The following is a 20,150-nucleotide window of genomic DNA, read 5'->3' on the forward strand; positions in this document are numbered from 1 at the left end:
ACAGTTTACATTTTCAGACTATTTATCCCAAGAATCTTCATGGGGAAATACTTTTTTTTTTTTTAGTTTTTATTTAATAAACACCCAACATGGGACTTGAACTCACAACCCCAAGATCAAGAGCTGCACACCCCTCCAACTGAGCCAGCTGGGAGCCCCAATACTTTTTAACCTTCATCATTGGAATGATATAACTTTAACAAAATAGTTCTATTAATGTATTTAACTACAAAATAGGAGAAAATAATTTTCCATTGACCCACATTATAACTTTGGATATGAGCACATTACACTGCAATTTTGCAAGTAAATGTATAAATAAGACAAAACTAATACTTAGTGTCTTGGATAACTGTATTTATCTACAGGGCCCAAGGGGCTAATGGAAGCTAGGGTGGCCATTTCTTAAAAAAATATATACTTAATGAAGTGGGTTTTACTATAATTATATAAAATATACTTATTCACTTAGTAAGCATGATATTTGGAGATGTATTAAGTTCCTTTATGGAGATTCAGTAACAAGATCATTACTTAGCATAGTAATCCTGTAAAGTTAGTATGTATATTATATGTGAGGTATTTTTCATTCCTTATACACATAGGCAAAGTTGGGTGACCAAGGAAACCTCTCTGAACTGGTTAATCTCATCTTGACGGTGGCTGATGGAGACAAAGATGGCCAGGTTTCCTTGGGAGAAGCAAAGTCAGCATGGGCACTTCTTCAACTAAATGAATTTCTTCTCATGGTGATACTTCAAGATAAAGAACATACCCCCAAATTAATGGGATTCTGTGGTGATCTCTATGTGATGGAAAGTGTTGAATATACCTCTCTTTATGGAATAAGCCTTCCATGGGTCATTGAACTTTTTATTCCATCTGGGTTCAGAAGAAGCATGGATCAGTTGTTCACACCATCATGGCCTAGAAAGGCTAAAATAGCCATAGGACTTCTGGAATTTGTGGAAGATGTTTTCCACGGCCCGTATGGAAACTTCCTCATGTGTGATATTAGTGCCAAAAACCTAGGATATAATGATAAGTATGATTTGAAAATGGTGGACATGAGAAAAATCGTGCCAGAGACAAACCTGAAAGAACTTATAAAGGATCGCCACTGTGAGTCTGATTTGGACTGTGTTTATGGCACGGATTGTCGAACTACCTGTGATCAGAGTACAATGAAGTGTACTTCAGAAGTGATACAACCAAACTTGGCAAAAGCCTGTCAGTTACTCAAAGACTACCTACTGCGTGGTGCTCCAACTGAAATTCGTGAAGAATTGGAAAAGCAACTTTATTCTTGTATTGCTCTCAAAGTCACAGCAAATCAAATGGAAATGGAACATTCTTTGATACTAAATAACCTGAAAACATTACTGTGGAAGAAAATTTCCTACACAAATGACTCTTAGTTCATTTGGACATCGTGACCATCATAGGAAACTTAACAATTCTAAGGAAAAATTTTGAGCATTAAAAAAATGGCTTCTGACTCAAATCCTTTCCAGTTATAAAAAACCCCTTTTCCCTGGTTTTAAGAAGCCATCATCTTAAGATACATATTGACTGCTTGAAGGAATGGCAGGAGGTATAGGATGAACTGATCCAAAGATTAATTCCTGCATTAGAAGCCCTGGTACATTTCTTCCCAGTACATTCACTGTGTTAACTATTTTGACTAATGACCTAAAATAATGCTGTGAAAAGCCTCATCCCATAAACAGTGAGAGTATTTCGTAGATTTTACTTAAGCCAAAATACCATTGCTGGAAACATTGCAACGAAGCTGCTGTTTAAAAAAATATATATACGTACACTTACTGAAGTCTTAGCATGGTAAAGTTTGCACATTAACAAGAAATTAAGACTGCAAAGCAGGTAAAGTTACTCCTTTATAAACAGATGTTGGGTTAATAGCATGGTTTGTTGTATTTATAGACCTAAAAACATTTGTTACATGGCTTCAGAATGTTGAGTGGCTATTAGCTTAAAAACAAAAATCCATCAGAAAGTGTTCTACTTGGCAATATGTAACTGCCAAGTTTAGAGGCTGAAACTGGATGAGCTTTCATCATCCTTGATTTGATGGGTCCTTCATAGTGTCAATGAGCAGTCCTTCAAAACTGACTTAAGGCCATCAACTCAATCCAAATCCACAAGTCTGAATTTGAGCTATGGGGAAGTGGGACATAAAGAGGCAGACTCTGAAATCATGGGACTTTTTAATAACAATTTCCCATTTTGAACAGTATTTCCTGTTGGCCAAAGGGCTATTTCTTAAGAGGCATGTAAATTTATTTTTCCATGTGAACTTGATATGCAAGTTAGTATTTGTTCATGTTATTTTCATGTTTATTAAGACCTGGCATGTACCTTTCAACATCTCTTTTGAAGGAACCTCTTTTGAAGGAAGACCCAGTATTTTTTGCTCCAAGGTTTCACCTGATTAAAGTGAAATGTTATGTGAACTTCACTGGACAGCCTTCCCTCAAAAATTAAAGCCATTGATGAGCACGTTTTGCTTACTTTAAAATGGTGTAGTTTGAAGGTACCTTTTCTTCCCACTAACCATCTGGTTACAATAAATGAATGGAAGAAATATTTCCTAGTGGATGGTTGGTCTGTTGCTTGCCAGACTTTTTAACGGAGAGGAGAGCTGTATATCATACAATTAGAGGGACAACTCCTGTCACGGAAAACAGAAGCCCAAGAAGCAGGTGTGAACTTTGAGTCAATATGTAAAGTTATACTTGTTTCTTGAAGCAAACAAAAACAACCCATCAACTCCTCTGCTTTTATATTTGAGGTTATTTCTTGTAGTTTCATTAACAAGAGGTTAACACAGAAACTGCTGCTTGGTGAATAAGTTTATTATTGTCTTTATCTGAAAAATCTTCATAGAAAATTGTGGTTTGGTTTATTAGCTCTCAGCAGCCCGCTCCTGAGCTCTAAGGAAGCTTGCCTTCTTCTGAGCTACCCGATCTTTCTTCTGGGCAAGAGACATTTTGGGACGGTTCCACCTACAAAACAGAGTAAAATTAAGAGACAAATGTGATTTTTAAAAACCATAGCTAGAGGATAAAAAACAAATATTTAACTTCGAAAAGGACAAGACTGCAACCAGGTCAAACAATCCAAATTCCAATATACCTACTTCTGATCATAAGCTAACTTCCCCACACCCATTATTAAAGAGATGCATTATTTAAAAATGCAGTTAACTGGTAGTTATACTGTACTGGGATAGAAGGGGTCAGCTCAGTAAGTAGTTTCTGAGGCTAATACATTTCTATCACCATAATTACTTTAGCAAACCTGGTTCCCCTCACTTCTGCAACATCATGCAGAGTTAGTGATCGAGTTTGCACAACTTCACTAAGAGTCTGAATAACACAAAACAAGGCAAGGAACTCCTCCCAACCTCTCTTAAAAAGACAACAGGAGGATGCATACCTCTTCTTTTTGACTTCTTTCTTAGGCTTCTTCTCATAGACTGGATTCTCTCGAATAGCAGCATGAGCTTTCTTATACATCTCCTCCATCTGAAAGAAAGCAAAGCAAACAGTACTTGGTTTCATTTCACATGCCCTACAACAGGTAACACTGCATTCTACTACTGGCTCTATTTCATCCTTCTAAACCAGACTGTCAAAAGCAACTAAACTAGGTCAATGCTGGTATCTCCTATTTCTACATGTAACCCACCTTTTCTTTAAAATACTCTGACCTCCCTCCCCTACTTGCGCATTTTCAAAATAAACTTAAAAAAAAAAAAAAACAAAAAAAACAACAGGGCGCCTGGGTGGCTCAGTCAGTTAGATGTCTGACTCTTCAATCTCAGCTCAGGTCATGATCTCTAACACCCTGCATCAGGCTCTGTGCTGACACTGTGGAGCCTGCTTGGAATTCTTGCTTTCTGCCACTCCCCCTTCCCATGCTCTCTCAAAATAAATACATTTTAAAAAATAAAATACTGTCTGACCTAAATTCTTTTTGAGAGCACGCACATGACACTTAACCAACTGAGCCACCCAGGTGCCCCTGACCTAAATTCTTTTTTTTTTTTAATTTTTTTTTTCAACGTTTATTTATTTTTGGGACAGAGAGAGACAGAGCATGAACGGGGGAGGGGCAGAGAGAGAGGGAGACACAGAACCGGAAACAGGCTCCAGGCTCTGAGCCATCAGCCCAGAGCCTGACGCGGGGCTCGAACTCACGGACCGCGAGATCATGACCTGGCTGAAGTCGGACGCTTAACCGACTGCGCCACCCAGGCGCCCCTAAATTCTTTTATTCAAGTGAGAATACATGCCCAAACCAAGTATTTAAGATGTTAAGATGAAGAGTATATGGGGCCAACAAGCAATTGCTAAATTCATTTGTGTTCTCCCACATTCCCCCGATTTGTATTTTCCTTCAGTACCTGATAAGATCTTTCAATGCTATACCCAGAACTGCATACCAGGGACCTCTTCTATCTATTACTATTAGGAATCACTAGTATTTGGCAACAGTATTAGGCCTCTGTGGAAACAGAGGTTTGAATTTCCCTAGAAAACCCTGAGACACTATCCAATTAGATCTTAATGAGAATTTTGTTCTAAAATTCATCAAACAACAATGCTGTATCTCTGAACTGTTTCAATCACCACCTCCAAATAAATGACGACGGGTTCTATGGAAGACCAAGTCATGAAGCAGCTATAAAATGCCTGAATGTTCATTATCACAATATAGTAACAAGCAGAGCCCCCTAAAGAATGAGTCACAGTAATCCAAGTCTCTAAAATTACTCATTCAATATGGAGAAAATATCACTACATGCATTTATTTGTATAAAACTTAGCAAAAGACAGGGGGCGCCTGGGTGGCTCAGTCAGTTAAGCAGCCGACGTCGGCTCAGGTCATGATCTTGCGGTCCGTGAGTTCGAGCCCCGCATCGGGCTCTGTGCTGACAGCTCAGAGCCTGGAGCCTGTTTCAGATTCTGTGTCTCCCTCTCTCTGACCCTCCCCCATTCATGCTCTGTCTCTCTCTGTCTCAAAAATAAACGTTAAAAAAAAAAAAAAAACTTAGCAAAAAAAAATAATGCCAACACTTTCACTGCATGAGATCTCAACTCCCTAAATCCCTCCTCAAAGTTTCTCTTTTATTTTAGGCACTTTATGACAGCTCCCCACTGTATTTAACAAATCTATTCGATGACTTCAAGTGCAGTCATTTAATAAATCTAAGCAACTTGGTCCATTTGTTCCAAGAGAAACCAAGAGAAGATACAACCATGTACATATAATGAGTTTAGGTAAAAACCACTTCCTCCTAGGGCAAGTCAAACGTCTGCAGAGGATTTCAGCAGCCATGCAGAAAAACAGGCTTCCATAGATCAAATTAATGAGCTAGCTGGGAAAAGTACATTAGCCTAAGAGTGGTCCAGCTGGAGTACACCACATATATTAGAAAGCATTAAGAAATAGTATCTGAAAGGAGCTTAGGAATTTGGAAAGTTTTGAGCAAGTGTGACATTACCAGAGTAAAAAATGGTTTAGGAAGAAAAATTATGCAGGCCAAGTAGAATCATCACAAGTAAAAGACCTATTTACCACAGCAAATGAGGACAATGTCAATAGTAACATAAAAGCATAAATTTCTGAAAATTATCATGTACTTGAATTACCAACATAAATACTAACCTTTTCTTAGCTCTAAAACTCAAGCTATGTTTATTCAGCCCTAGACTGTGTACTAAGCATACAAATGACAGTGATCTTCAATTACAACTCTACTTAAAAGATTTTCATAACCAAAACTGTGTCAAAATGGAAACTGTTCACTAACAGAAAAGAACATTTGATATAACCTCCAATTTATATACAACTCCATAAGCTACATAATAGTTTTGTAATAATCAGTGTGATTTTTGTGTTCTGTGCCTATTATCTTCCATTACTACAATGGATTAACAGAGAACCTTGGAGGTAAAACTTTAGAGCTCATAAATTCTTTTTTTAACGTTTATTTATTTTTGAGACACAGCGACAGAACATGAGTGGAGGAGGGGCAGAGAGGGAGACACAGAATGCAAAGCAGGCTCCAGGCTCTGAGCTCGACGCAGGGCTCAAACTCACGAACAAGATCATGACCTGACCTGAAGGACACTTAGCCGACTGAGCCACCCAGGCACCTCTACCTTGTCTGACTTTTAACTTACTCTTACCCACTATTCCAATTTCATGTCATCCCATTTTAAGGTAAGGACAGCTCATTTGAGTCCATCTATACCTATTAACATACTCATATTCAACTTGTAGATGTTAACTGGAAATAAAACTACTAATGTACCCACCAAAACCAAGTAGTAAAGCGCTCTATAAACTAACCAATACAGGAATTTTTAGTTAAAATTTTTACCATGTCTGGAGTAACGTTGTTCTTTATGTATTGAGAGAACTGTTTTTTGTAAGCATCTTCATCTTCTTCCATTAGGTAACGCATATAATCTGCAACATTTTGACCCATGATGTGCTTCCGATGTACTTCTGCATTGAATTCCTTGCTTTCTGAATCATAACCAGGGAATCGTTTGGTACTAAAACAAAGTTTTTCATTTTAGTATGTAATGATTGAAATCAGTTCACTAGCAGGAATTCACTTCAGTAGCTGCCATCAGTCCCGTCTTGAAACAATTAATTGCATCATATGCAACCAAAGGACCAACTACTGACTGCTCAGTTAGTGGGATATCATCATTCAGCAGCTGATCTCTGAATTCCCAGATAGAAGAGAAAATCATGCCACAAACACCTTTAAAAGTCACGAAACGAATCAAGCTTCTACCACTATCAAGTTAGTTTTCCATATTAGTATAGGAAATGGTTTCAAAACTGTTCCCCCCCCAAACCCTAGAATTTCTCAGTGGTGCCTCAGAGTACATGGAGATAAGTGATTTGTTCAAGACCACATCTAATAGGTGCTTTGCAAGAGATCTGCAGGTCCCTAAAAATTTATGTCCCACCATTATAAAAGTTCCAGTTAGGTTACATTTCATAGGCTAACCTCTCCAACGCCAAAACCTATAGCCAGATAAAATTTTGGTTAAGTCACCAACTACTTAAATAACCTTACGAGGCTAATAATAAATCATGTCTTAAAGATGCATCTACTCAACAATAACAAAAATCATTAACTTAAACCAAAGGAACTACCAAATTAAAATCACCTACTTAGCCTCTAATGATCTACAATCTTATTTCCAGTGGAAAGTTTGGGAATTTATCTTAAGCCTTTTCTCAAAATCTTTTCCTGGAGTTGACAGTTTCCCATAACTGAATAAGGCAATTTTCATTCTGAATGAAAAGAAAATGCACTGGGAGGGGAATGAACTTGAGTTGCTCATTTCTAACCAAAACTAAGCCACAACACAAAAGCTGGTGGTTTCAACCCTGGCTTTTCTGCTACTGGCTCTAAAACCTTGAACGAATCATTTACCTCTGAACCTCAGTCTCATTTATGAAATATGTTACAATTCCTTCCTGCCCTGCCAGGTTCCTTTTGCATAGTATTAAGCATATAGCAGGTACACAATGATAGCTTCCTATTATTTTAATTGATTCAGTAATCTCGAGAGTCCAACCAGTTAGAAATGGAAATACTGGAGTCTAAACAATGAAGATTTGAATACTATTACCTGTGAGGAATAGACAAGCCTCCATCCACAGCTCCCTTGAGGGCCCCAAAAACTTTATTTCCAGTAGTAGTTCTGGCAAGACCTGCATCCAAATAGCAGGTGAAGGCACCAGGTTGACCATCAATGCTTTCCACATTGTATTCATCTCCAGTCACTTCTACTTGGCCTTCATAGATCTTATCCATGCCAAACCTATTGAGAAGCTATTAACAAAAAAGCCAGTCTAAATATATTTAAACAATTCTAACATCCAGTCACAACATTAATGACTTGAGGAGAAAAAATTTCCTTCCAATTCACTTATCCCTTTGTACCAACTTAAATATTAAGATGCTACAAAAAGAAACTTCAGACCTTCGAATTTATAACAATTTTGTCTTGTAGCTTCTGAACCTTTGCTACATGTCCATACTTGATTTATGTAGCCATCAATTAAGATGTAACCATGCTGTATGTATCTACTCAAGGGAGATATTCTCCACATTTCTTCAGTCTTATTTGGCTACAATAAAATTCAACTATTTACGTTATCACACATTTAGTTTTGATTAATTTCATTAAAATCTTAGGAGGAGGATCCTGGGCAGAAGAGAACATCTGGAGAGCTCTACTCTCCAAAGACATTACATCAATAAGGGTGACTCCTCTGCTAGTACATCTAACTAGAACTTCACCACAAGCAGTGTGAGTTTGTACCACATTGTTCTCATATATAAGGACGATGCTTCCCACTCCTACTCAAGCATATTTATAACCAATGAAAATGTGGGTCCCTAACAATGATGCATGCTTAACATTTCCAATGCAAAACAAGATCGGTAACAGAAAACAAAAGGCAAAAAAAAAATCACATTTGCATCTACTTTCCACGTATTATAGGAAATGATGCCACCCAAAGGCAAAAATGATTAAAAAAACTGAATCCCATACCCATGCCTGCTCACCCTCCCCAAATTTAAAACATTGTTTCTCAAAATTAACATGTGTATAACCTGGACATCGTATTATAGATTCCAGAGTGAGGAGTGCAGCCTGCATTTTAAATGTGCACTGATGGTCAGAAAATCTATACCTCTGAATAAAGGTCTGCAACATCCAACAAGGCAATAATTAACCTACAGATGGCTATTTAAAATTGTTTAAATTCAGTGCTCGCTTCAGCAGCACATATACTAAAATTGTTTGAATTCAATTCCTCAACAGCACCAGCCACATTTCATGTGCTCAACATCCACATGTGGCTAGTGGCTATCATTCTTTGGTTTATACTCTAGTGATCTAGACCCAACCCACAGGGTAAAAAAACAAAAACTATCTCCCCAGAGTACTAGAAAACTGTGTAGTCTCAAACTTTGTATTTATAAAATTGTCTTCCCTGATGATGACCTTGTAAGCAACAGTACAACAACAGGCACTTCCCAGAAGCCACAGCTGAGAGTATCTTATTCATGTGTGAACATCTACCTGGCAGACAACTCTTAACAATGAGCGAGTTGTAAAACATCAAAGTTATCTTCTACATACCCTGCGGGCCAGCAGCAGGCCAGTACAATATGCTGCAGCATAATTTGTCAGGCCAACCTTCACACCATACTTTGGGAGTTCATGAGCATACGCTGCACAAACTATCATGTCTCCTTCTATACGGGCATAAGCAATCTGTAAGAGAAAAACCAGATTAGTAATCTGTATTTTCAACTGTATGATTACTTGTCCTAGGTGTCTTCTTTTTCAAAGGACTTAAAAAAAAAGAAAAAGAAAAAAGCTGGACACAAATTACAACGCTTAGAATCTTTGTTAACCTTACCAATGGGAGTTTATGGTTTGGTCAACTATAGCAGATAGGTTTTCTGTAAATGTCATAATATCACAAATTGAACTAAAAGCACCACACAGACATTGAACATCGAAATGCCTTTGGAATAAAACTGTTGTTCTTTCCAAATACTGAAAAGACTTAGCTGCATTAGTCAATGAATTAAAGAGGCATCATGAAAAAGTCAAAAAAGGAATCTATCATTATTTCAAACATCTTTTGAACTAAGCACAGCTAGGTCCAACAATGCTTCTAATACCTAATGTTCAGTTATCTGAACTTAGGGATGAAGGAACTGTTAGTTTGCCCAGAAAACAGAGGTGTGCCTGCAAAAGCTCAGCAAATCATTAACTGTGAAAAATTTTCCCTAAATGTAAAAGCCCAGAAAACTAGCTTCTAGGAGCAAACAACCATTTTCTGGATGTCTTTTATGGGAAAGACACCTTCATACAGACTTATCAAGGCCTATTTCAAGCAATGAGCAGAAATAAAAACAATCTTAAAAACCTAATTTAACCTCCACAACTCTCTCTTCAATAAGCAGTGGTATTGTGGCATATAAGGCCATACAGCACAAGTCAGGATTTAGTCCGTTAACAAATTCTATTACTCTCTTGGAACTGGAAAATGCAAGAACATACTTGGCCTCAAATTTATCCTCCTACCCCTACAAGAATAGTATATACCCTAGATTTCTCCAATCCTCTCCCCCACCATTAGAAAATGGGATTAAACTAGTTTGGTCAGGATTGTCAAACATGGCCAATTTTTCAGTTGAGTATTTTAATGTACCAATCCCTCCCATGCTCCAACTTCAGGCCTACTAAAAGAAAAACACTACTCAATGTTTTTAAAATGCCAGGCACTAGAGAGCCTCTAATCCATACATGTGTTTTGCCCCCCAAGTACAACTTCTCCAGCATTCAGTTAAAGAGGGTGAGGTTTACCATCTGTTGCTTGAGTTCTGAATACAACTTACCTGACAAATGATATCTCTGTTGGTTACGCGAACTATCATCCTGTATTTAGGTGTGTTGTACTTATTTTTATCCTGAATTACCAAGCGTTTCCGGGCATAGTAATCAGTTTTACCCTCTGGGGGGGAAAAAAAGCAATTTAAGAAAGTCTGTTCCACTGCAGAATCTTCTAATATTGTGAACATGAGTAACTGACCATACCTCGTCTTCTTCTAAATTTCACTTGGTATCTCTTGAAGTAAGCCTTATTCTTGACAACTTTAACAAACCCCTTTAAGAATAGAAGAATGTTATTAAAACTTTGATAAATGGCTTACGATATTTTTGATATCTGCGCTAACTGTAACAAAACAACACTTCAAGAGTGTATCCACACAACTGTCACTTTTGTAGACTCCAGTTTCTCAAACCAGAGGGTCAAGAATCACTTTTTCTACTTCCCATCAATCACTTTTCCAAAGCATTGCTTTAGACAGCAATCTTGCCTAACGTCAGTTTGTTCCAAACACCATACGTCTCATTTTGAGAACCTAACCTCGTATTTCCTGCACTGTCCACGCACGTTTTCCAAAAGCCTCAATTACTTGCCACAAAACTCATCTGGTCAAGGGCATATTTAGCAATTACTCCCGATTAAAAGAGCACTATCCCCCTCGAACCAAAGCAACGCCCCATCCCCCAAATCATTAAAAACTAGTGCCAGCAACAGTCTAGAGACAGAGGCAGGAGGCACCTACCAACTAAAGGAGCTTCCTTTCGGGGCTCAGAAAAGCCACAGCCTCCAGGCTGACTGTTAAGTTTAAAAGCCACCTCTGGAAGACCCACCGACCCAAGACTCTCCCGAAAAAACCACGGAGCAGTCAGGGCTGGACGAGTCCGAGGAGCCGCAGCCCATCTCCACTCAGGCATCCCCAGCTACTCACGGGACCGACTGCATGCAATCTTCCCCGCCTGCTGGTGCCCCTTCGGACAAGCCGGCACTATCCCCACAGCCTGTCTACTAAAATCATCCCCCTCCTCAATCCGCCGCCCCGGCTCCTGATTTTCTTCGTCAACCCCTCCCCCAAGCTTGCGCGCCGGGCGGCAGCCATTAAGGCCACGCTGGGAGCGGCAGCCCTACCTCAGCAGAGCCCACTATCGAACGCCATCCAACCCCAGCGCCGCGCGAAACGGATCCTAGGCTGGCGTTTGAGCAAGGACAGGGAACCCCCGTGCATCCGTAGCCCCGATTCCAGATATCCACTCACCATCCTGCGGAACAGAGACCGGCGTCCGCGGCTCGCCACAGACCAGCAGGCCCAGCAGCGCTCCGCGGGGGGAAAAGGCCTCAGTCCGTGCGCAGGCGCAGTATGTAGCACTGATGATCACGCGAGCGACGTATGGAAGAGAGAGCGCGCCGGCCCTAGGCGTGCGGAGTACTGCCCCCATCTGGCGGGAGGACAGATGCTGGACTTCGCCGGTCAGTAACAAACCTTCAAAGCCACCGAGTCCCCAAACTCCTGGCTGGAAATCCGGTTGGGATAGGCGGTAAGTAGCAGGGATGATTATAGAAGTTGTCAGTTTCATATGCTAAGAAGTTGTTTCGTAACGAACATATATGACTTTGTAAATAGGAAAAAAAGTTTAAAATTAAATAGAATATATTTGCTGTGCAGCTCGTTTGCACCCTCCAGGACTCTACCTCCTGGACCTGGACTACTCATCCGGGTCCAGGTCATACAGGATCTCTTCAGGAAGCCTTGTCCCAGTACTTCAAACCTGAGTGAGGAAGGAGCCTCTCTTCTGCCTTCCCACAGCACCTTCAAATCTGCTTCAGCCTACCCTCCCCTGTAAACACCCTGAGGGTGGGCCCTGAAGTCCCAGTTCACCCTTGAATTGCCTAGCACAATGCTGGCATTCAGTAAGTGCTTGGTGTTTGTTAAATGGTAAAAGAACTACTTACTGCACCCCTTTACCTCCATCATCTTTCTTGATCCCTGACAGCTTCATTCTTTTTCCCTCCATCACTCTGAGCTAGTCAGCTTAATTTTTCTCTGTAAGTACTTTTTTTTTCATTCTTTCAAAACTAATTTAAATTAAGGAATAAGCTGTTCCCTTTCCGTGTTCTACACACGCAGACTGAGGAGAACCAATCAACAAGCACCAACCAAACAAAAAAGCGCCTCAAGAGAAAGTACTCCCTTACCTAATAGCATTTCAAAGGTGGTCGTTGGGCTATTGCATGAGAATCATTTGAGTACTGGTTAAAATGCAGATATCTGAATATCCCACCTTTCCTGAATCAAACTTGCTGGTTTGGTCCCAGGAATCTCAATTTTTAATTTGGCCTCAATCTCAATCAATGCAGGAGGTCTCAGGAAAGCAGAAAACAAATCTTATTTTGTCCAGTAATGGAATTTACTGATGCTACCAGGAAAAGAAAGCGAAGTACTTACCAGCACAGCTGCTTAAAATATTCCCATCTTCAGAATGAGTGTTAACTCTATACCCCCATCATTCAAACTTTAAACTTACTCTTGGGAAGTGAATGTACATATAATTATCTAGCAGGAAAAAATCAGTGTGCAAACTGCTCAATATCAGAGCAGGGAGGAGGGTCTGTCAAACAGAATGACAAGGTTAAGTGGCTCCAAAAAACTGCCACTGGACTAAACTAAAATTATGATACTAATTTCCTCTGGTTTCATTTGTAACTTCTTATATAACAGGAAAAATGTACATCGAGTCCACTCTGGCCAATGTCAACAGAGCTTTCAAGGAGAAATGTTAAAACATTTCACGGACAAGTGTGGTTCAATCTTTGCCAAGTGGCTTTTAGAAGTACAAGGAAAGAAGTATATAACTTATATTTATAGAAAATAAAGATCTTCATTTTGGTGTTTCACTAATTTATTAGCCTCTGAAAGGTGCCACATGTCTTTTTCAGGCCCTGCTTACCCTGGAGGGGGGAAGGATCAGAAGGGAAATCTACCTGGAAATAGGCCCACCCCTAATTTTACATGTTTTAGGGCAAGAGTATGTATGAAGGCCCACATATCATGCAGCTGAATATTTAGAAGTTATGAAGCAACCTAACACATTGTTGAATTAAACATTGTTTTATCCTCCTTGTACTTCTTCTTACGTTATTAGTCTTCATAACAACAAAATTAAAAATATATGCCCCTATTGCCTTTGGCTGCCGCTGGGGGTCTATAGCAAGTATTGGCTGGCTCAGCCAGTGCAGATGGTGATACCAGGAGCCAGGGGAACTTATTTAGCACCCTTACCTAACATAATCTTGTTCAAGTGGTAAAAGTTAAAATTCACCAGCAATGGACCAGTCAACGTTTTGTGCCTCCTGATACGATGCATTGAGAAGAACACAGAAGTTACTTGCTACCAAATTTATGTAATTTAATCTAATTACATAATTTAACTATTCTGATATGTGATGAACTGCAAACAAACTCAAACTGAGGGACATTCTACAAAGTAAGTGGTCTGTATTCCTCAGAAATTACAAAATCATGATGGATAAGGCCAGACTGAAAGAGACCAAAGTGATTTAACAGCTGAATGAAGTATGTGATCCTGGAACACATCCTGGATAAAAAAGAAGATGAAAAGGAAGACTTTAATTTCTTTTGTACAAAGGACATTCTCAGAACAATCAATGAAATTTGAATGGAGTCTGTGGATTAGATGGATTAGATGGTAATAATAGATCAATGTTAACTGGATAGGTATACCATGGTTATCTATAGGTGTTCTTGGTTGTTAGGAAATATACTCTGAACTATTTTGAAGTAATGGGCATTATGTTTGCAACTGACACTCAGTGTATGGCTCAGGAAGAAACCACATATGTGTGTGAATACACATACACATATATGTTTGTAAAGAGGAAAAACAATAAAGCAAATATATTAAAATGTTAACAATGGGGAATCTGGGAAAAAGACATATGGAAATTCTTTGTACTATTCTTACAAACAATTTGTGATTGTGAATTTATTTCAAAATAAAAACTAAAACAACAATTCTGGCTGGAGTGGGAAATACCTTTTATGATTTGAAATGAGAGTGAACTCAATTTTATGCTATATGTCAAACATATATTACAAATAGAAACTCAGCAATTTTATTTATTGTAGTGATGGTTTCACACCAAAATACAAAAAGATTTCTATGATGTTACCCATATATTATGATTTTGAGATAACTACTTACTGCCCTAATCAGCTGGTTCTGTACTGTTACCAACTTTAATAATTATAATCAAAAACATCTTAAGTTATTTCAAAATGTTTTTTTCTTTGCAATTGACTTTTGCTTTATTTGAACTTATACACTGAAGGATAGCAAATAGTATGAACTACCTTATGGTTGGATACCCTTAATTGATATTAATCCATTAGAAACATTTTAAACATTCTAAACCTATACTTTTATGTAGGAAAAACTAATTATCCTCCCTCAATAAAAGAATAAACTTTCTTTTTAAAATATAAATCTGTGGTTTTTATGGAACTGAAAGTCAGTAAAATATCAAAGGCAACCAAACATAATTATGATCACCACCATAATTATGTCTGGGTGTTCTGTTGATAAGCTATTGACGTTTGAATGACTGATAAGATAAAGACATACAAAATTAATAAATTTATTGCATAAAAGTTCTGTTTCATATCTTCATTTCAGCAAAATTTCTATGTTGTTATCACTAAGATACCACACCATTTGTGTTCTACAGATAGTAATGCCAACTTGGACAGTCTTTCTTGGATCATTGATGTGCTTATGTAATTTTTGTTAATTTCAACTAGGAGAAATTTTGTTATGCTGAAGCAAGAGAAACTGGAATTTTAAATAAAATTTATAAAGCAATACACTATTTAGATTTGGAAATGAACCATGATCTTTACGTATCACATTCTAACAATGTAATGATGTCATATAAGATAAATTATTATCTTCAATAGAATACAATAGAAACTATTACTAGATTTTAAAAATTGTTTAATGTTTATTTTAAAAGAGAAAAGAGTGTGTGTGCATGTGCACACATGCAAGCAAGTGGGGAAGGGGGAGAGAGAGAGAGAGAGAGAGAGAGAGAGAGAGAGAAAGAGAGAGAATCCCAAGCAGGCTCTATGCTGTCAGTGCAGAGCCCAATGCAAGGCTCCATCCCTTGAACTGTGAGATCATGACCTGAGCTGATATCAAGAGTTGGATGCTTGGGGCGCCTGGGTGGCGCAGTCGGTTAAGCGTCCGACTTCAGCCAGGTCACGATCTCGCGGTCCGTGAGTTCGAGCCCCGCGTCAGGCTCTGGGCTGATGGCTCAGAGCCTGGAGCCTGTTTCCGATTCTGTGTCTCCCTCTCTCTCTGCCCCTCCCCCGTTCATGCTCTGTCTCTCTCTGTCCCAAAAAAAATAAAAAAAAATAAAAAAAATAAAAAAAAAAGAAAAAAAAAGAGTTGGATGCTTAACTAACTGAGCCACCCAGGTGCACCTAGATATTTTGATATTGTCATATAACTCACTTTTATTGTGATTTTTACTGTCTCTTACAGTAGTATCCATATCCACACACATTTTGTTATTCTTCTAATATTTCAATACTATGGTATGATAAAGAACAACAAAAATATTATGTTGCTCAATTTGTTCAAATGTTTTTACAATCAGACTATACATTGATCTATCAAGGTCAGAAAATAATCTCCATAGAAATTAGTTTCAGGTTTAGTTGTACATGTATTTTCTTCTTCACAGCCATGGAAACTTTTTTGTTTTCTTGTTCTAATTTCTTTAATTAGAATGTCACATTTATTGAATATTTCTCATGCAGTTATATTTAAATTAGAAAAAAATTATCTAGGGGTACCTGAGTGGCTCAGGGGGGTTAAGTGTCCAACGTCAGCTCAGGTAATAATCTCATGGTTCATGGGTTCGAGCCTTGTGTCAGGCTTCACGCTGGCAGTCTGGAACCTGCTTGGGATTGTCTCTCTTCCTCTCTCTCTGCCCTTCCCCAACTCGCACTTTCTCTCTCAAAAGAATAAACTTTAAAAAAAAAAGAAAAAATTGTCCAAAATTTCAATCCTTTTAAGAATTAGATGTGTTTGAAAACAAAACAAAACAAAACAAAAAAAACAAAAAAACAAACAAAAACTCTGGAAAACAGTGTGGAGGTTCCTCAAAAAATTAAAAATAGACCTACCCTATGACCCAGCAATAGCACTGCTAGGAATTTACCCAAGGGATACAGGAGTACTGATGCATAGGGGCACTTGTACCCCAATGTTTATGGCAGCACTCTCAACAATAGCCAAATTATGAAAAGAGCCTAAATGTCCATCAACTGATGAATGGATAAAGAAATTGTGGTTTATATATACAATGGAGTACTATGTGGCAATGAGAAAGAATGAAATATGGCCCTTTGTAGCAACGTGGATGGAACTGGAGAGTGTGATGCTAAGTGAAATAAGCCATACAGAGAAAGACAGACACCGTATGTTTTCACTCTTATGTGGATCCTGAGAAACTTAACAGAAACCCATGGGGGAGGGGAAGGAAAAAAAAAAAGAGGTTAGAGTGGAAGAGAGACAAAGTATAAGAGACTCTTAAAAACTGAGAACAAACTGAGGGCTGATGGGGGGGTAGGAGGGAGGGGAGGGTGGGTGATGGGTATTGAGGAGGGCACCTTTTGGGATGAGCACTGGGTGTTGTATGGAAACCAATTTGACAATAAACTTCATATATTGAAAAAAAAATTAGATGTGTTTGAGTTTTGAATACCTATATTACTACCAAAAGCAAGTAATACTATATATCAAATAGCACAAATTCAAAATTCATTTTTCATCCAAAGACTCTGATTTGCTCTTTATTTAAACACCTTCTATTCTTGGGGCGCCTGGGTGGCTCAGGTCATGATCTCACAAATCGTGAGTTTGAGCCCCGCATCGGGCTCTGTGCTGACAGCTTAGAGCCTGGAGCCTACTTCAAATTGTATGTCTCCCTCTCTCTCTGCTCCTCCCCCGCTCATGCTCTGTCTCTCTCCTTCAAAAAAATAAATGAAAACATTAAAAAAAATTTTAAACACCTTCTAGTCTTTCACTTTACTCTTCTAGCATCTCTTTACTCACTAGCATCTCATGTCTTGTTTAAATCAGATCTACTGTTTTAACATGACGAATACCTCTGGAACCAGGAACTGGAACATGAAGGTACACAAGAAAATGGAATTGGGGCTCTACTCAGACATGAAACTTTGTTATACCAGAATTTGGGGGTGGGGTTCACATTACCACAAAGAAGGGATATGACAAGTTAATTTGTTTTCTTTGTTTTCTTCCTCTTTCCTAAAAAAGTTTCCATTACTCAAATCCTCCTGCACTCCAAAGAGTGTCTATTTCAAATGTCAACAGCAGCACAAACCCAAAACTTCCATGACATTCAGATACAATTGCCTTTTGTTTCAAGGACATAGCACAAGAAAAGTGGAATAGTGTTTCCCTGGGGCCTGGAAGGTGTTGATTACCAAGACAGAAGCTTAGGGTTTCTGGTCAGAGCAGAATGTTAAATCCTACGAGAGAGAGAGAGAGAGAGAGAGAGAGAGAGAGAGAGAGAGAGAGAGGCAGCCATAGCCATGCAGTTTTAGTAAGTTTACTTTTCTATGCGTTTTGTGATCTGCAGGGTATTATAAAGGCCAGGGCCAGGACAAGAGCCCAGGTAAGGGCCCCTCTTGCTGGGTCAAAGGGAGGAATACTTCAGGAAACTTCATACCCACCAAAGATCACAGGATTTGAAATGTCTGAGCCCCTCCTGTTGGAGTGCTTTGCTGGAATCATCTCAGTGACTCAGACTTGACTGGAGGATTAGTGAGTGGGGATAAAAGAGGGGGCTGTAGGGTTTCTATATCATAGAAATAGCAAGCATCTATTGAGAACCTACAATGTGCCACAGTCTATGCTGAGCGTTTATTAGTAGATAGTATGAGTAGATAGATAGATAGTAGATAGTATTATTACCCTCATTTTACAAATGAAGAAATGGATGCCACAGCCAATCATAGCAGAACACAGGTGGCTATCATCAGTAATTTTCGGATGTGAGCCTGCCTTAAAACCATGCTAAAAGGGGCACCTGGGTGGCTAGTAGATAGTATGAGTAGATAGATGCCTTAAAACCATGCTAAAAGGGGCACCTGGGTGGCTAGTAGATAGTATGAGTAGATAGATAGATGAGTAGATAGTATTATTACCCTCATTTTACAAATGAAGAAATGGATGCCACAGCCAATCATAGCAGAGCACAGGTGGCTATCATCAGTAATTTTCGGATGTGAGCCTGCCTTAAAACCATGCTAAAAGGGGCACCTGGGTGGCTCAGTCAGTTAAGTGCCCGACTCTTGATTTCGGCTCAGGTTATGACCTCACAGTTTGCAGGATTGAGCCCTGTGTCAGTCTTTGCACTGACGGTACAGAGCCTCCGTGGGATTCTCTCTCTTCCTCTTTCTCTGCCCTTCCCCCATTTGCATGCTCACTCTCTCTCAAAATAAATAAATAAACTTTAAAAAATTGTGCTAAAAGAGGGGCTCTAAATATTCATAAGCCTGTATATTTGACTTTGGAACATATTCCATAATGGTTTTTTATATGACTAAGATGTAAACATTCTTTGGCTTAGACTAACTATAATTAATTCTGTTTAGAAATAAAGGTGATGGAAATGCAAGCTGGTGCAGCCACTCTGGAAAACAGTATGGAGGTTCCTCAAAAAACTAAAAATAGAACTACCCTATGACCCAGCAATTGCACGAAAAGGCATTTATCTACGGGATACAGGTGTGCTGTTTCGAAGGGACACATGCACCCCATGTTTATAGCAGTACTATCAACAATAGCCAAAGTATGGAAAGAGCCTAAATGTCCATCGATGGATGAATGGATAAAGAAGACGTGGTATATATATACAATGGAGTATTACTCAGCAATCAAAAGGAATGAAATCTTGCCATTTGCAACTATGTGTGTGGAACTGGAGGGTATTATGCTAAGCGGAATTAGTCACTCAGAGAAAGACAGATATCATATGACTCACTCATATGAGAACTTTAAGATACAAAACAGATGAACATAAGGGAAGGGAAACAAAAATAATATAAAAACAGGGAGGGGGACAAAACAGAAGAGACTCAAATATGGAGAACAAACGGAGGGTTACTGGAGGGGTTGTGGGAGGGGGGATGGGCTAAATGGGTAAGGGGCACTAAGGAATCCACTCCTGAAATCATTGTTGCACTATATGCTAACTAATTTGGATGTAAATTTTAAAAAATAAAAAATTAAACAAGTTAAATTAAAAAGAAAGAAAGGTGAAACTACAGCCCATAAAGTGCTTATCGTCTTCTGAACCTGGAGCTTCACAAAATTCCAGAAAAAGAGGTACAAAACTCTGGTCAGTATTAACTAAGAGACATATTCTTGTTCACCAGATGAAACCCATAGTTTTAGAATTAGGAGGGAAACTCTTGAAGCCTGAAGAAGGCAGTCCCAGGAGAAATCTGGGAAGTCCAGGATCACTTTATTAGATGGTTAGTTAACATATGAAAGTCAAAATATTTATTTTGGTTTTTTTAATGAAAATACTCATCTTTAACATTTTTAAATGTTTATTATTTTTGA

At 38.7% G+C, this 20,150-nt stretch overlaps 2 protein-coding genes and 2 non-coding genes across 4 annotated transcripts in view; 1 reads left to right on the forward strand and 3 right to left on the reverse strand.

Annotated features, from left to right (window-relative positions):
- DIPK1A (divergent protein kinase domain 1A) overlaps positions 1-3,096 on the forward strand; it is a 109,662-nt gene extending 106,566 nt beyond the window's left edge. The window contains exon 5 of the mRNA XM_047083826.1: positions 606-3,096. Coding sequence (XP_046939782.1) covers positions 606-1,418 — 813 coding nt within the window. The 3' untranslated portion in view covers positions 1,419-3,096. The remainder of the gene's footprint in view (positions 1-605) is intronic.
- Positions 2,856-12,047, reverse strand: RPL5 (ribosomal protein L5). The gene is made up of 9 exons (XM_047082318.1): positions 11,954-12,047; positions 11,729-11,838; positions 10,683-10,752; positions 10,484-10,599; positions 9,213-9,347; positions 7,689-7,891; positions 6,413-6,590; positions 3,460-3,548; positions 2,856-3,026 (listed from the first exon to the last, which is right to left on the reverse strand). Exons 1-9 carry the CDS (start codon positions 12,045-12,047, stop codon positions 2,927-2,929), a joined length of 1,095 nt encoding a protein of 364 aa, XP_046938274.1. The 3' UTR covers positions 2,856-2,926.
- LOC124516808 (small nucleolar RNA SNORA66) lies at positions 3,238-3,374 on the reverse strand. The gene has a single exon (XR_006963197.1). It is a non-coding gene; the product is annotated as a small nucleolar RNA SNORA66 (small nucleolar RNA).
- Positions 6,661-6,756, reverse strand: LOC124516798 (small nucleolar RNA SNORD21). Its single transcript, XR_006963189.1, has one exon. It is a non-coding gene; the product is annotated as a small nucleolar RNA SNORD21 (small nucleolar RNA).
- Positions 12,048-20,150: the final 8,103 nt, after the last annotated feature.

Source organism: Lynx rufus, unplaced genomic scaffold (assembly GCF_022079265.1).
Source record: "Lynx rufus isolate CCGP_SWC_20201006 ecotype Redwood Valley unplaced genomic scaffold, mLynRuf1.p SCAF_2, whole genome shotgun sequence".
NCBI lineage: Eukaryota > Metazoa > Chordata > Mammalia > Carnivora > Felidae > Lynx > Lynx rufus.

Coding starts and splice junctions, on each gene's coding strand:
- RPL5 (XM_047082318.1), bottom strand. CDS start 12,047: ATGAAACTGACAACTTCTATAATCATCCCTGCTACTTACCGCCTATCC. Junction 6,591..7,688: donor GGCTTGTCTATTCCTCACAG/GTAATAGTATTC, acceptor ACTTTGTTTTAG/TACCAAACGATTCCCTGGTT. Junction 3,549..6,412: donor ACAACGTTACTCCAGACATG/GTAAAAATTTTA, acceptor GCTTTCTTTCAG/ATGGAGGAGATGTATAAGAA.